General features: G+C 37.7%; 1 protein-coding gene across 1 annotated transcript in view; it reads right to left on the reverse strand.

Moving 5' to 3' along the window:
• Positions 1 to 15,553, reverse strand: part of GLIS3 (GLIS family zinc finger 3) — a 166,506-nt gene that overhangs the window by 9,197 nt on the left and 141,756 nt on the right. The window contains exons 9-10 of the mRNA XM_088129960.1: positions 14,471 to 14,618; positions 8,907 to 9,052 (exon numbers count right to left, since the gene is read on the reverse strand). Of these exons, the coding sequence (XP_087986086.1) occupies positions 8,907 to 9,052; positions 14,471 to 14,618 (294 nt within the window). The remainder of the gene's footprint in view (positions 1 to 8,906; positions 9,053 to 14,470; positions 14,619 to 15,553) is intronic.

A 15,553-nucleotide genomic window follows, 5' to 3' on the forward strand; every position in this document is an offset into this window, starting at 1 on the left:
GAAAAAAACAGCTCCATCTAGAGAAGGGGGAATACAAACCAATTGATTTGGTTTGTATTTTACTGCATGCTTATCTAAGTCATGCTTCCCAATCTAAAGACAAGCCAAAATGCAATAGATCGTTCTACACTTCCTGATTATTGCAACACAGTTTGCAATTCAAGATGTATAAAACTGTGTAAGTAAAAACAGTGTGCAGAAAAGCATATTGTACAAAGAATATCTGCTAGTAAATATAGATCTATTAATGAAAGTGTACAACAGTGTGTGCATCAGAGATGTGTATGAAAATGTAAAAAAAAAATAATTACAAACGAAGGTAGAAATAGGATGGTTAACTTAAGACCCAGAAATTGGGAATCTCAGCAAAATTAAACTTTTTTTTTTTATTTAATTCAATTTAGGTGCCACTTGACTCCAAAATGACTTGTGGCAGCTCACAATATAATAAACCATAAAAACACAATACATCCAGAAGCACACTCACAACCAGTGCAGCTCCCGAAGGAGGGCTCTCTCATGGGCACACCGAGGCATACCATGACTGCCCACGCTGCCGTGTTCTGGACCAAGTGAAGTTTCTGAATGGTTTTCATGGACAACTCCATGTGGACCACGTTGCAGCAGTTGAGCCTTGAGGTGACTAGGGCATGAGTGACTGTCTGAAGGGCCTTCTGATCCAGGAAGGGGTGCATCAGGCGCACCAGATGGAGCTGTGCAAAGGCCCCTTTGGCCACAACTACTACCTGCTCTTTCAGCAGGAGTTGTGAGTCCAAGAGGACCCCCAGATTGCACACCATTCTTGAATAGGGAAGTGCCATACCCAAGAGTATAGATGGAAAATCCTCAGGTCCAGGAGGCCCTAACTTCCACAGGTAGGATCGAGTCAGAGTTGGTTCATCCTCATCTAGGCCCACACAGCCTTCAGGCACTGGGACAAGACCTCAACAGCTTTATTTGGCAGGGGTTGAAAGATATAATTATCTTTGCAAAGCCTCCTTACTACAGAGGATAAAGAATATCTTTGAGGCCCTAATTCGGAGATTACCAGCCTTCCTGATTTTTGTGTCACTCTGTTTAAGCTGCAGTTGGCTTCCAGAACTTTGCCAAAACAAAATCCCCCAGAAAAACATTTTCCACATTTTGTAATTTATTTAAAGTTTGACTAAGGCAATTTCCTCCCCAATATATATAGCATGTTCTAGCATTACACAGCTATTAATGGCTCTTATATTGGCACAATGTTATTTTGACCCTAGATGCTTATTTTGTTATGGAAATAAAACTTTCAAAATGTAAGTTTAGATTGGCTGTTTAATCATTTCTGGCAACAAGGTGGAATAGCCATTCAGCAAATAAGTAACCCATGCTTCCATGTGTTTGATTATTCTTGTATATTGTTCATTTTGCACAAATATAGGCAGTAAATATCAGTATCTAGCAATATATATATATATATATAGAGAGAGAGAGAGAGAGAGAGAGAGAGCGCGAGCACACGCACGCGCGAGCACGCAAGCAAGCAAGCAAGCAAGCACACAATTAACTACAAAGCATACACAAAGTGTTATTTTTTAACAGTAAGTTTCTAGTCCCCATGTTTTGGGTGAAGATATATTCTTTTTTAAAGCTGTGAGTGTGTGTATGTGGTGGTGGTGGTGGTGGGTGGCATTATCATGACTGAAATATTCTGCTTTAAAGACTTTCAAGTTTATTTAGCCGTTTTCTAACAAAAGCTGTAGAATATTCAGCAATATTTTACTTATTTATTTATATTTATATATCAAATTTGTCACCACCCATCTCATTAAAAAGCGACTCTGGGCAGTTTACAGAAGAGATAAAATCCATTAAAATACAATAATAAAACAATCTTAAATAATTAATAAATAAATTCCAAGGGATGATAAAATTTGGTGAACAGCTCGGGGAGTATCATCAGGGCCAGCTACCTCCAGGATTGATTACAACTCTTGTCGCCCCATGTGAGCTGACAGAGCCAGGTCTGAAGTCGAAAACCAGAAGGGTAGGGGCCTGCTGCACATCTGGGGGGAGAATATTCCAAAGGGCATTAAAAAAGATAATAAAAGAATCATGGCAACTTATACAGGATATATTCACCATTATCTCTTAGATAGTTTACATTTTCAGAAACTAGCAAATGGACTTCAAGGTGTCATTAATGAAAGTTATTCTACTTCAGATTATTGCCATAAATGCAATCCTGTGTTGTTTACTCAGAAACAAATTCAAGGAAGCTTACTCATTAGTTAGAATTATGAGTTTTCTATGCTAAAAAAAGTGTCTACATGTCTAAAGCAGAGCGACTAAACAATGAAGCCACCTAATGTTGCTTTGAGAATACCATTCAAATCTGAAGAATATAATTTTAGTATTTATTATATTATTCGAGCAAACCTATGCTAAACAAGGTAGGGAACTCATGCAGAGCATGGCATCTGGAATTCATTCTAACCCCTTTACCAGCCATACCAATACAAGGAGTCTCTAATTTCTTCTGTGAAACTAAGTAATGTGTTTTGTCTGTACGTGCATGTGCATAATGTACACGCTGGGAAGCACAGGACAGACCCCATATGACCCGTGGTAGAGCTGCTATTAAGGGGTCCTATTTTGTTCCACCTTGGAGCACTATGCTGCTGACAGGCAGATGGAGTCCTGACCCTCTTTACATAATTTTCATACGTTTCTTTGGGTTGGAAAGAATAAAAAGCATATTAACCTTTTTCTTGCTTCAATTATCTTACATAGACACTTCTAATAATAAAATAATTGCATTCAAATGTCAGTCTCTGCAAATGGTATCTGATTTCATAAAAGAGATTTCATAGAGGACAGAAAAGCAAAGACATTTAAATGATATGCAAGATAACTGTTATTTTGGATTTGTTCAGGAAGAAGAAATCCACCCTTGATTTAAGCTGATGATTTTGTAGTGATTAGCCATGAAAGGATATTTCTTCACTGTCTAGACAGAAGTTTACTAAATGTGAAATCTACCTAAAAGTAGAGGAAACACATTTTTCTATACTGGAGACAGGGAACATAGAGAAAATAGTTTGGCGGTTTGAAAGAAGGAATATGGGAAGACAAAGCTCTAGCTAATTCTGAAAATGGGGATAGGGAATGAATTGCACTGAATTTTCACCTCAGGTCATTTTCATCACAAATAAAAAGTGTTTAAGAAACGAAAGATTTCACTAACACCCCCCCCCCCCAACCTCAGAACTGGGATTGCCATACAGCAAGATTCTCTCTCTATTTTAGGTCCCAAAAGCTTTCTTTGGTTGAAAATATGCATTTTGTTTGGAAATATTATTGGGCAAGTTCTAACTATTGAGTTCAGATGCAATTGCAATTCCTACTGAAACTCACAGGTGAAATGAAAAACAGAATATACTCATTTCCAGTACGCTGTAGTCTTGGGGCATTACCAGAGGTGGCTTTAGTGAATGAAGTTTCCCTTGAAAACTGAAGTAGGTTGATGCCTCATCTTTCATTCCCTCTAAAACTTCTTCTCTGGGACTAACTTCAGTACCTAACTTATGAATTACTTTTTCTATAAAATTCCTTTCCTGGAAAACTTCTCATCTTATCATTATTGCTTTTTTCTAAGCATGTTCAGAAGGAATTCTACTTCTTAGATAATGTTCCTAAAATTATGCATAAAGTACTCTTCCAGGTAAATGTGCTAATCCCAGGACCTGAACTGACAATGGCCTATGTTTTGGCAGAACAGCACTGACCTGTAGTGGAAATAGGTTTCTCTAGTGAGTGAAATAAATTGATTATCTCACAAGACATTTGTCTTCCAGAAGACTATATTCCATGACCATAGGTAAGGCAGGTTTTCCTCAGTCTGATTACCATTTTTGAATAATGAGCTTCTTCCTATAGCTATCCAAGTCAGCTATGTCTCAGCCAGAGGATGGAATGACATTGCCTTGCCATACCACCTATCAGTTTTTATAGGATAAAATCAAATCTGAACTGGAGAATGCTTCCAGATTTCATCCTAGATCATTTATGCCCCATTTCAGAAAAACTGTCCCAAACCTAGAGACTTCTATGTGTACTGCTTCAACACACACATCACATACACACACATCTACCAACGCCCCCCCCACAGCACAAACACGTTATTATAATTTCAGTGAAATATCTGTGTAATACTGAAGACTAGCCTGACCTTACCCTAAGTAAATCAGTACAGTATTTCTTCAAGTAATTCTTAAGACTGCTTCCCACACATAGTGATTAAAGACTAGTAATGGAGACGGGCATCTTTCAGCAAATGTGAAGGATCTGGAGTCTGGAAAAACAAGACTGCCTGGAATCTCCTGCAGCTGCTCTATGTCCCCACTCAGGGCTTAAGCCCCTTTCTCTTCCAGAGAAGGCAACGGGAGCTGCTTCTTCTGTTCCTTGCTGTCACTTGGAAGAAATCTCTGGGAATGTGAATATATAATCACAGGGAATATAATGTCAGAGCTACCAGAGAGGAAAGTGCCTGTGACCTTCTTCCTATAGCTATCCAAGTCAGCTATGTCTCAGCCAGAGGATGGAATGACATTGCCTTGCCATACCACCTATCAGTTTTTATAGGATAAAATCAAATCTGGAGATCTGGAGTCCAAAGTGCCCCACCTCATTCTGTTCAGTGTAGTGTATATTAAGGTTCCTTAAATCTAGCAGTGGTGCTAGAATTGCTAGTGTAGTTAAGTCCGGCTCATTTTTTAAAAGTCAGAGCATTTACTCGTAAGATTAATCATTCCTTCTTTTCTGGTATAAGCAATTGTCAGGCAGCACGAGCATATTACAGAATCAACTGTAGCTCAGTGTTTTTGAAACTTGGCAACTTTAAGATGCGTGGCTGTGAAATTCTGGGAGCTGAAGTCCACACATCTTTAAGTTGCCAAGTTTGTTTTTTTTATAGTAATTTTATTAGAAATTACAATTACAATGATAAAAATACTAATACAAACTAAAAAAAGAAAAAGAAAAAATAGGCACAAAAGAAAAATAAAATAGAAAAGAAATAGAAAAGAAAGAAAAAAGAATATAGTAAAGAAAAAGAAAAGAAATATATAGAGAAATGACTTCCCCCTTCATCACAAGTATAAACAATTTTAGTAAGTTATCACCTTCTCTTACAATGCAACAAATGATCTATTCTTCCCACATCCCATCTCTTATCTATAAACAAATCTTTAAAAACCTCATCACTTCAGTCCTTTTCAGCAATAGTCCATTAAAGATTACCACATATATACAAAATATCTATTTTAACCTTGATCAAATAAACCAACTTTATATTCCTTCCTTTTACTTTTAACAATCTTGATCTTTAGTCCTTTCAAATAATGTCCTAAAACTTGATTTCTTTTAATTTTTTCTTTGTCCCTTCTCACAAAATTCCTCAAAGCTTTAACAAGCCTCTTTTGTAAATCCAATATAGGAAGATTATCCAGGTCACTCTTTTGGTTTGTTATTTCTATATCCCTTTTAATTATTAAGACATCAGCTGGTTTCTTTTGTATGTCCAATGTAGCATCTTTTTCCATATCATTCTTGTAGCTTGACATTTTAAAATCCTTAAAGTCCTTATACTTGTACTTAAATATTTTTTCACTAAAGATTGAAAGAAAGTCACCTGGTGCTGTAAAACCTGTTGATCCAAAAGTTCCTCATAGCTGAAAAGCAGTTAACAAGCAATTTCCAAGTGATTAGAAAAGAAAGCATGCAAACCCAGTGTCCTTAAAGGCACCAACTGTGGGTTGAGTAAGATAGTTATTCCTCATCTCCCAGAGCTCTAAACCCACCAGAGACCACTGTCTTGTGGTCTCCCTGCAAGGAACAACTGTCTGGAGCACTTGTAGGAGACCTCAAGTCCTCTCCTTGTCCAGAGAGGAACTACAAAGAGCCAGTCTACTCACCAGCTCTTCATTCCGCCAAGGTCATTGGCTCTGCTTTTAGGGCAGCCATCTTCCGTTTGCCATTTCTTCCCTGAAAGTCCCTTTAAGTTGCCAAGTTTCAAAAACATTGCTACGGCTCATACAAAAATAATCTCTGTATCTGACTGCAAGATCATTTTTTGAAGTTTTGTCACTCAATGACTACCTTGAGCTTTAAGACCTTCTGCTATGGTGTTTTTCATTACGGGAAATAATTTGCAGTCTGCTTTCTTCAAAACGTTTCTTGACAAATATGTTCTTTTTCCTTCCCTTTTTTTTCTTGGTGCTGCCAATTTAAACTTGAATGGGCAACTTTAAGGCTACACATTAAGACAGAAAAATGTCATTACAGGTAGTCCTCAAGTTATGACCACTCATTCAGCGACCATTCAAAGTTACAACAGTGGTGAATGACGAAGACTTATGACCAGTTCATGAAGTTGTGGCTGTCGTAGCATCCCCTTGGTCACATGATCACGATCCGGGTGCTTGGTTCACAATTATTTCTTGCAGTGAGCTGCGGTCACGTGATTGTGATTATGACCTTGCAGCAAGCCACGGTCAATGGGGAAGCCAGCAGGAAGTTGGAAGTTCCCACTCCCACTCCCAGTGCTTTTTTGTCTGTCTGCACTTTGTAGTGCCTACCCGCGGCACTCCCTGCACACCTGTAATACTCTCACATCCGCCAGCCTGCTAGCCTGGTACTCCTGCCTCTTCCTGCTTAACAACCTGCATGGTCCAGGGGTTAAAGTAGCAACTGGGGCTGTGAGATTGCTGTCACTAAGCATCACGCTTTACGACTGCATCGTTTAGTGATGGAAATTCTGGTCCCAATTGCTGTTGTAACCCGAGGACTACCTGTATTGTTTGGTAGCAGACAGAGATGAAAATCAGTGGCAATATCTTCAGTTCCTTAAATCAGTGTTTCTCAATCTCAGCAACTTTAAGATGCTTGGATTCCAACTCCCAGAATTCCCAGCCAGTCGAAGTCCACACATCTTAAAGTAGCTGAGGCTGAGAAACACTGCTCTAAGTCATGTGAAAGCAGCACAACAACCATGGAATATGAAGGCTAACAAAACTTTCCCAACTATGAGATATAGTCACCAAATAGACTAGGATGATGGAAGAGCATCATGGGATTCTTCTAATTAATTATACAAGCATGACTGAGGACAGCAATTCCCCCTTCCCATTATTGAGAAACTTCCAATGTTGCTTTCTAATTTTTGCAATGCCAGAAAGAGAAATTGATTAAGGAGTGATTATATGTTAGGATAGCACAAAAGTATGATGATGAGACTTCTGACTTCTACATTGCCAGTATTCTTACTTCCCAGCAACTGTTTTAAATTGCTTTCTGCCAACCACAATACACTGAGTGAATCACATATGCTGTTCAGGACTCCCTCCAGTGAACCAACAGAGAGTAATGCAATTGTTTCATATGCTGCTTGTAGGTCTAGCAATTGCTAAATGACCAAAGTCACAACCACATATCTGCTCAATATAAAACACAAGCAAAAGGGAGCACGGTATCTTGGTGGCTTAAGTTCATTGGAAGGGGGACAGATGGGAGGTGGGGCAAGGAGAAATCTCCTGCCAGGGAAATAATGTCAGCAGGGATGTTCATTGCCTCTCCCCCTGCTCACTTCCTGAACATCCCAGCTAATATAAGCATGTGTACATCTTTAGTCTGTTACATTTCTTTATTTCTTTTTTTTTTAACTCAGAATTTAAACAAGACCTTTTCCCCATTTTTAGATTAGCTAAGTACTTCATCTATGGCCATCTAAGAAAATTTTCCATGTGTGTATACTGAGATAGGTGATATACAAACACATAAAACTAAGTGAACATTATTTTTTAAAAAGTCTAGTACAGGTAATCATTGTTTAGTGATCACAACTGGGACCAGCAACTCGGTCATTAAGCAAAGCAGTTGCTAAGTGAAACCACAACTGTGCTTATGATTTCATTTCAACTTTCCTTTGCTTCATTGACTTGCGAAAGTCATAAATGCAAGGATTGGTCACAGAGTTACTTTTTTTATCACCGTCGTAACTGAATGGCCACTATACAAGGCAGTCACTAAAGGCAGTCACCATAGGGGCAGACTACCTGTATGATCATATGCGTATATGATAACATTCTTTTTGAGAAGAAGAGAAAGGAGTCAAAAAATTACCAACCATCTAGCATATAATTTCCAAATCATTTAAGAAAATGGGAATAAGCTCACCTTATAATACATTTTATAACAAATGACAAATTATAGGAGTTGAAGATATACTAGAAGATATGTAAGTGGCAGTTGAATTATCTTAAAACTGTAGGCTTGTTTTTTTATGTAGAATGTATATAGATGTATAAAACACCTGTACATATTCTTACAATTATCACTGTAACCACTGGGGGAGAATGAAACTGAGGCAGGCAATACAAGTATATTCAATTATAATCCTTTTACTGATGTGGATGGAATAAGTCAAGCTTCTTCCTAGTAAGAACACTTAATAGGAACTGATTCTGTGAACTCTACTTTGCAATTCTACAAACAATTAAAAGTGGAAAAACAGCATATTCCAAAAGAAGGTGAACTCAGTCTAGAAGAAAAGAGAGAGCAAGGCTGATGTCCCTCACTTTCAAGTCAAAATCCATTCTTCAAAAATGTTTAATTTTTCCAACCCTTCTAAAACAAAATGCACAAGAGGAAAAAAATGAAGTCTTCTAGAAGTTGACCATTACCTAATTTTGTTGTGGTTTTTTTTTGTATTGGCTGCAATGTAAATAAGCATTTGGAACATTCCGAGGTATATAGCAATCCCTTTGACATCTTCTCTGCACCTTACAGCACTGCAGGAAAGGAACTGCTTTTCATTCTACCTCCTGACCACGAATGCCAAAGGACACTAAGGGAACCTTCTGTCTTACCTTGGATTTGAATGCTGTTTGGCTGGAAAGAAGGATTGCTTAATGAATCATTCATCTTCAAATGCACTTCTCCAAGTTGCTGGGCTGTTGAAGGCTGTGATGTTCTCTTCTGCATTAAAGGAGGAGGAGGAAGAATTCTTCCAGGGCTTATACAGTGAGGAAAAAAAGAAACAGAAGCTGAAAATCCGAGATATTAAGAAAGAATACACAATGAATAGTAGTTAGATGTATTGCTCAAAAGTTAGTATTTGCTTTAAGTTTTTAATATATTCTCCCAATGTCACAGTTATAAGAAAACTGTTTTTAAAAAGTGCCAGGTTCTCAAATATTAGTATGCAGTGCCACAGAGAAAAGGAACTAAGACCTTTCATTCTACTTAATGAAGGGAATCACATTTTACAAAGATCAGATTGAGATATGTGTCTAAAATGACTAGATATCTACCTTCTCCTCCAAATATTGCATGGTGGAATTGATTGGTTCCATGGGAAAATACTGAGAAGGGAGGGAAGGTCACACCATTTACTGTAGAATACAAGGGGAAATAGAGGCTGTGAGCCTTTCCCTATAAACCAATGTTCTTTTTGCAAACATGGCCAAGAAGAGCTAAATCCTCAGGAAAAGCTCATCTATTTCTTCACTGCCATGAGAAGAGAAATGTCATGCCCTTGGTTTTGTTCTCTTGGCTTTAGAATGTACATTTTACCTTCCAGTGCTTTGAACAAGAAGCTAAGATCCCAATCAACTTGTACAAATACAAAACTATACTTCTACTCATTCATTCATACAACCATAGGTTAACTTTGAGGGATCAGAATACTGGAAATTGATTATTTTCTCATCTAAACTTCTGGAATATTATTTTCTTTTCTTGATATTTTCGGGGGGGGTTGTTTTCATTTTTGAAAAAATTACCTGTGTTCATGAAGAATAAATTTAACTGCCACCCAGTAACAGACAAAACAAAATCTTTTAGAAACCATTACAAAAGTGCAGCCTTCCAACTGATAGCGCAGCATTTTGCACTGCCAGACAGGTCTCCTTTCTAGTAGACTTTAGTGGATTTTTTAATGATTTATGAATTGCTTCATGAATTCCTGGGTTACTCCAGTTGGTGACTATAGCATTTACTTATATTGCCTGCCCATCTCACAAAAGAGACACTTAGCCTTATTTCAACCAAGATCTGTGCCTAAATAAATCAGAGTGTTACTGAGGGAACAGCAAATTAAATTTTGCATATACAACTATCAATACCTGTCTGTAACCTCCAGGAAATTGCCACCTGAAGTTGTGGGCATGCCCTGTAGTACATTTTAAAGTACAAATTACTTTTTAAAAAAAGCAGTTCTGACTTCAAAGGAGGTACTTTCATGTATTGTTCATTTCTTCATTGCCCAGAACCTGGCTATGTAGTTGGCATTACCATTATTTTTTTTAATTCCTTATATTTCGGGGGCATAAAATAAGCTGGTTGTGTGATTGCCTAGTGAATTATTATAAATGGTTTAGAATTGATTGAAGTCATTAGTCTATGCTATAATTTTAAGATACCTAGAAAAAGCTTAAAACAGAAGAGAAGCAACTAAATAGATGGCAAGATACACCCTAGCTTTTAATAAGATTTACCATTTTGTTAATGTTCCTCAAATTATCTCTGCCCAAATCAGTCCCAACTATGTGCATATGCAGCCCTCCATTTTATATCATCAGATAATGTTTGTCCCTTAAAAGTTATCAAGTGTTGCAGATTTCTACTGTAATGTAGAAACAGCCATATATGTATCTAAGCCTCACATAATTGTTCTCAAGACAATAATATCTGATTGTTATTCTGATTTAAAAAAAAATTAGAGGCAAAGTTATTTTACATAAGCTTCTAACTAAAACAGAATAGTAAAGTTAAAAAATGTTTAATATTATTAAAAAGCACAATATGAGCCAGGTTGAGAAATATTTGTCAAAACTTTCAGAACTTGTTCATAGGCTTCTGGCACACATTTGACTCCCTCCCTCCCTCATCAGCACATAATGTCTTTAGCAAGAAAGGTGTTTCCTTATAACAAAATGATATGATTCTATGGGAGTATTGTAGAATAATCTCTTTACTGTGATGAAGACTTGGGCTCATCAGTTTTACTACCGGTGAAGCAGTGGATAATAATTGGTTTTTTTAAAGCATCCATCCACTTCAGGGTTTTTTTTACAGCACTTTGCTTTCCCCACACTCCACTCCCTAAAAATCAGAACAGCTATACTCATTCATACAAACAGTATCAAAAGGAGCAGGTATTTTTATTGCACAAGTCCAGAAAGGGGGGGGGGAGATATTTTTTCATTATATTTGTTAACCTCAAGGTGGATTTTTTGTTTTTGTGCTATGGCAGAAAGCCTCCAGAGCTCCCCATCTTTGTTTCAACTTCTCCTATTCTTCAAACTGTTTCTCTTTTCCCAGAAGACCTTCTTTTTGTTAGGCATTTTTGGCAACTATAGCAGAGTAAAGATGAGTCTACTTTTGTGTTTTCAAGGCTGAACCTTATCTTCTCTGTTTTCTTCTGATGCTGTTACAAAAAGAATTAATCTTCTCTGCGTATCCAAGTGGAACAACCATAGAATGTTCCCCTAAATAAGAGTACTTCTCTCTCTCTTGAATCTTGTTCATATGAAACATAATACTTCTGAAGGCCAATCTTATATGATACAGAAGATACATGACTGGATTTCTTCATATGTTATTTTTCAATGAGAAGCACTGGCACAAGAGAGGAAGAATTTAAAACTTTTCCCAGCATCACTTGCTAATTAAACATTTCTGGCTGGCTGCTACTCTATGAGAGAATAAAAACAATTAAAATTGTTTCCCAACTCTGGGGCAACCAACAACTTAGGAAAGAAGTATTTGTCAGAATAAAAAGCACAGGAGGGAGAAGGTTAAACACTCCTTCAGCTGTTGGTAGGCTTTCTTAAATATACTGTTTTTAATTGTTTATTTCATTGTTTATTTTTGGCTGTCTTAAATATTACTGTTCATAATAATCAAAACAGCGTTATAATTTTTTTCCTAGAAACCATTAATCATGTAACTAAGAAAGTATGTCTGAGTTTGCTCTTAGTGAAGGACTATGGTTTATTTAAAACAAAGTTTTAACTCTCTTCCTGTCACATGATAAGAGGGGAAGAGAAGTCGAAATGAAAAGTAGCTTGGACTTTTTATATTCATGCAAGTTACAGTGGGGCAAAAAAGTATTTAGTCAGCCACCAATTGTGCAAGTTCTCCCACTTAAAAAGATGAGAGAGGCCTGTAATTTCCATCATAGGTATACCTCAACTATGAGAGACAAAATGGGGGAAAAAATCCAGAAAATCACAGTGTCTGATTCTTAAAGAATTTATTTGCAAATCATGGTGGAAAATAAGTATTTGGTCAATATCAAAAGTTCATCTCAATACTTTGTTATATATCCTTTGTTGGCAATGACAGAGGTCAAATATTTTCTGTAAGTCTTCACAAGGTTTTCACACACTGTTGCTGGTATTTTGGCCCATTCCTCCATGCAGATCTCCTCTAGAGCAGTGATGTTTTGGGGCTGTCGCTGGGCAACACAGACTTTCAACTCCCTCCAAAGGTTTTCCATGGGGTTGAGATCTGGAGACTGGCTAGGCCACTCCAGGACCTTGAAATGCTTCTTACGAAGCCACTCCTTCGTTGCCCGGGTGGTGTGTTTGGGATCATTGTCATGCTGAAAGACCCAGCCACGTTTCATCTTCAATGCCCTTGCTGATGGAAGGAGGTGTTCACTCAAAATCTCACGATACATGGCCCCATTCATTCTTTCCTTTACACGGATCAGTCGTCCTGGTCCCTTTGCAGAAAAACAGCCCCAAAGCATGATCTTTCCACCCCCATGCTTCACAGTAGGTATGGTGTTCTTTGGATGCAACTCAGCATTCTCTCTCCTCCAAACACAACGAGTTGAGTTTAGACCAAAACGTTCTACTTTGGTTTCATCTGACCATATGACGTTCTCCCAATCCTCTTCTGGATCATCCAAATGCTCTCTAGCAAACTTCAGACGGGCCCGGACATGTACTGGCTTAAGCAGGGGGACACGTCTGGCACTGCAGGATTTGAGTCCCTGGCGGCATAGTGTGTTACTGATGGTAGCCTTTGTTACTTTGGTCCCAGCTCTCTGCAGGTCATTCACTAGGTCCCCCCATGTGGTTCTGGGATTTTTGCTCACCGTTCTTGTGATCATTTTGACCCCACGGGGTGAGATCTTGCATGGAGCCCCAGATCGAGGGAGATTATCAGTGGTCTTGTATGTCTTCCATTTTCTAATTATTGCTCCCACAGTTGATTTCTTCACACCAAGCTGCTTGCCTACTGCAGATTCAGTCTTCCCAGCCTGGTACAAGTCTACAATTTTGTTTCTGGTGTCCTTTAACAGCTCTTTGGCCTTGGCCATAGTGGAATTTGGAGTGTGACTGTTTGAGGTTGTGGACAGGTGTCTTTTATACTGATAACAAGGTCAAACAGGTGCCATTACTACAGGTAACGAGTGGAGGACAGGGGAGCCTCTTAAAGAAGTAGTTACAGGTCTGTGAGAGCCAGACATCTTGCTTGTTTGTAGATGACCAAATACTTATTTTCCACCATGATTTGCAAATAAATTCTTTAAAAATCAGACAATGTGATTTTCTGGAATTTTTTTTCTCATTTTGTCTCTCATAGTTGAGGTATACCTATGATGGAAATTACAGGCCTCTCTCATCTTTTTAAGTGGGAGAACTTGCACAATTGGTGGCTGACTAAATACTTTTTTGCCCCACTGTACATTAAAATATAGCTCAGTGTTAATCTGAAAAGATACTTTATTTTAGCCTGATTTCAGCTGATCTTGTTATCTGTATAAAATTTGAAGGGATTTTTTCAAAACTTGTTATTCATAACATCTCCTGTATACATTCCTTCTGCAGAGTAAGTACTCCTTCCTTATTTTCTATTACAAACATATACCTCCAAATCTTTTAAGACAACAGGATAGGACTGTTACAACAATGCTATGCAGAAACATGTAAGCCACTGAATATTGTATTAGAGACTAGGAAATGCTGCAGAGGCACATCCTGTGGACTCACATTGCAAAAAGACCTTTCTGTTTCAGGTTGGAGGAGCAGAAACTACTGTTTGGTTTTACAAAATAATTCCTTTAGTACCAACATTCAAGTGCTTCCTTAAATAAGTACAATTGCTGTAAATTTGAACAATCTACTCACTCAAAGTTAGTAATGAAAATGTTTTTGGAATAACACAGACAATATCTCAGGAAGATTCTTCTTGTAAGAGATCTTTGACACCTGAGAATTTCTTACCTTTCAACTTCACTAGGGAATGAGTGGTAAATTAGCTATAAACTCTTAATGTACACTCAAATTGCTTTCTATTTTGGAACCTTGAGATGATAATCCTCGGACAGCTTCTTCTACTCAGAATGATCAGATACAAGAAGGTGGGAGTGGGGTGCGGGGTGACAGTAGGGGAAATGGCCTATTTGTGGCCTTACCTCTCTGTTCCTGGATCCCCTGTTGATGGGTTGTGAGGGCTGTCGTGAACATTGGGCCTCGGTGAAGTGTGGCTCACAGCATGCGAGGAGGGTTCATTGCCCACAGCAGTTCCACTTTGATTTGAATGAACACTGGAGAATATGGTAGCTGTAACCATGCAAAAGCATTCACAATTAATATGAAAGGCACATTCATGATTTGTCATTCAGTTATGGATGATCTGATTTTCAAAAGTAATCCCAGAAATGTAGTGGGCTTCCCTTCACTAGATGTACTTAAACAGAGACTAGACAGCCATCTGTCTGGGATGCTTTTATCAGGACTCCTTTTTTTAAAAAAGGGCTTTAATATAATTTTTAAAAAGGAAAAGCAAGCACACAAGGTACAAGAAAAGAAAAGAAAAAGACCACATTATAACTAGATGAAATACAATACACACACACACACACACACAAAAGTAACACAGCTCAATTTTTAAACCACAAATTAAATCTTGACCAAACAGAATCATGTCATCTAGTACTTCCAGTGTGTTAATAGGAGCCAGTTTAAAAGCCAAGAGAGCACACATTTCAACAAGCCAACATCTTTCTAAAAACATTTTTTTGCTACAATCCATTCACAGATTTATTTCAAATTTTAGGGATTTAATTTAACAACACATTAATGTCTTTAAATCTAATCTCCCTGACTAAACTCTTATTGACCATATTGAGCATATCCAGTCACTTCCAAACAACTAGATGGCACATCCAGCATAGAAAGGTCGATAAAGCAACTCTTTTTAAACATCCAACTGAGGAGTCCAGTAGAGCTCTGGAAGAATTTTAAGAATATAAGAAACATGTTTAATTTTTTTTAACATCTGAAACCACTGACTAGTAAGAATTGGATACTTAAATTATTTATTTCAAATTTGTTGTAAATTATCAATATTTACCTGTGAAAGATTCTTTGTTGATAAAACAGAATAGTTGGTTTAACCTCTGAAAAAAATGTGTCTAATATACTCAAAATCACAGCAGTTTTCAAAGCCACCAATATATTAGGGCCAAACTGAGAATATAACATTAATGGAATGT

Source organism: Python bivittatus, unplaced genomic scaffold (assembly GCF_059951505.1).
Source record: "Python bivittatus isolate LINGU-HERP-01145 unplaced genomic scaffold, Pbiv_v1 ctg000850_np1212, whole genome shotgun sequence".
NCBI lineage: Eukaryota > Metazoa > Chordata > Lepidosauria > Squamata > Pythonidae > Python > Python bivittatus.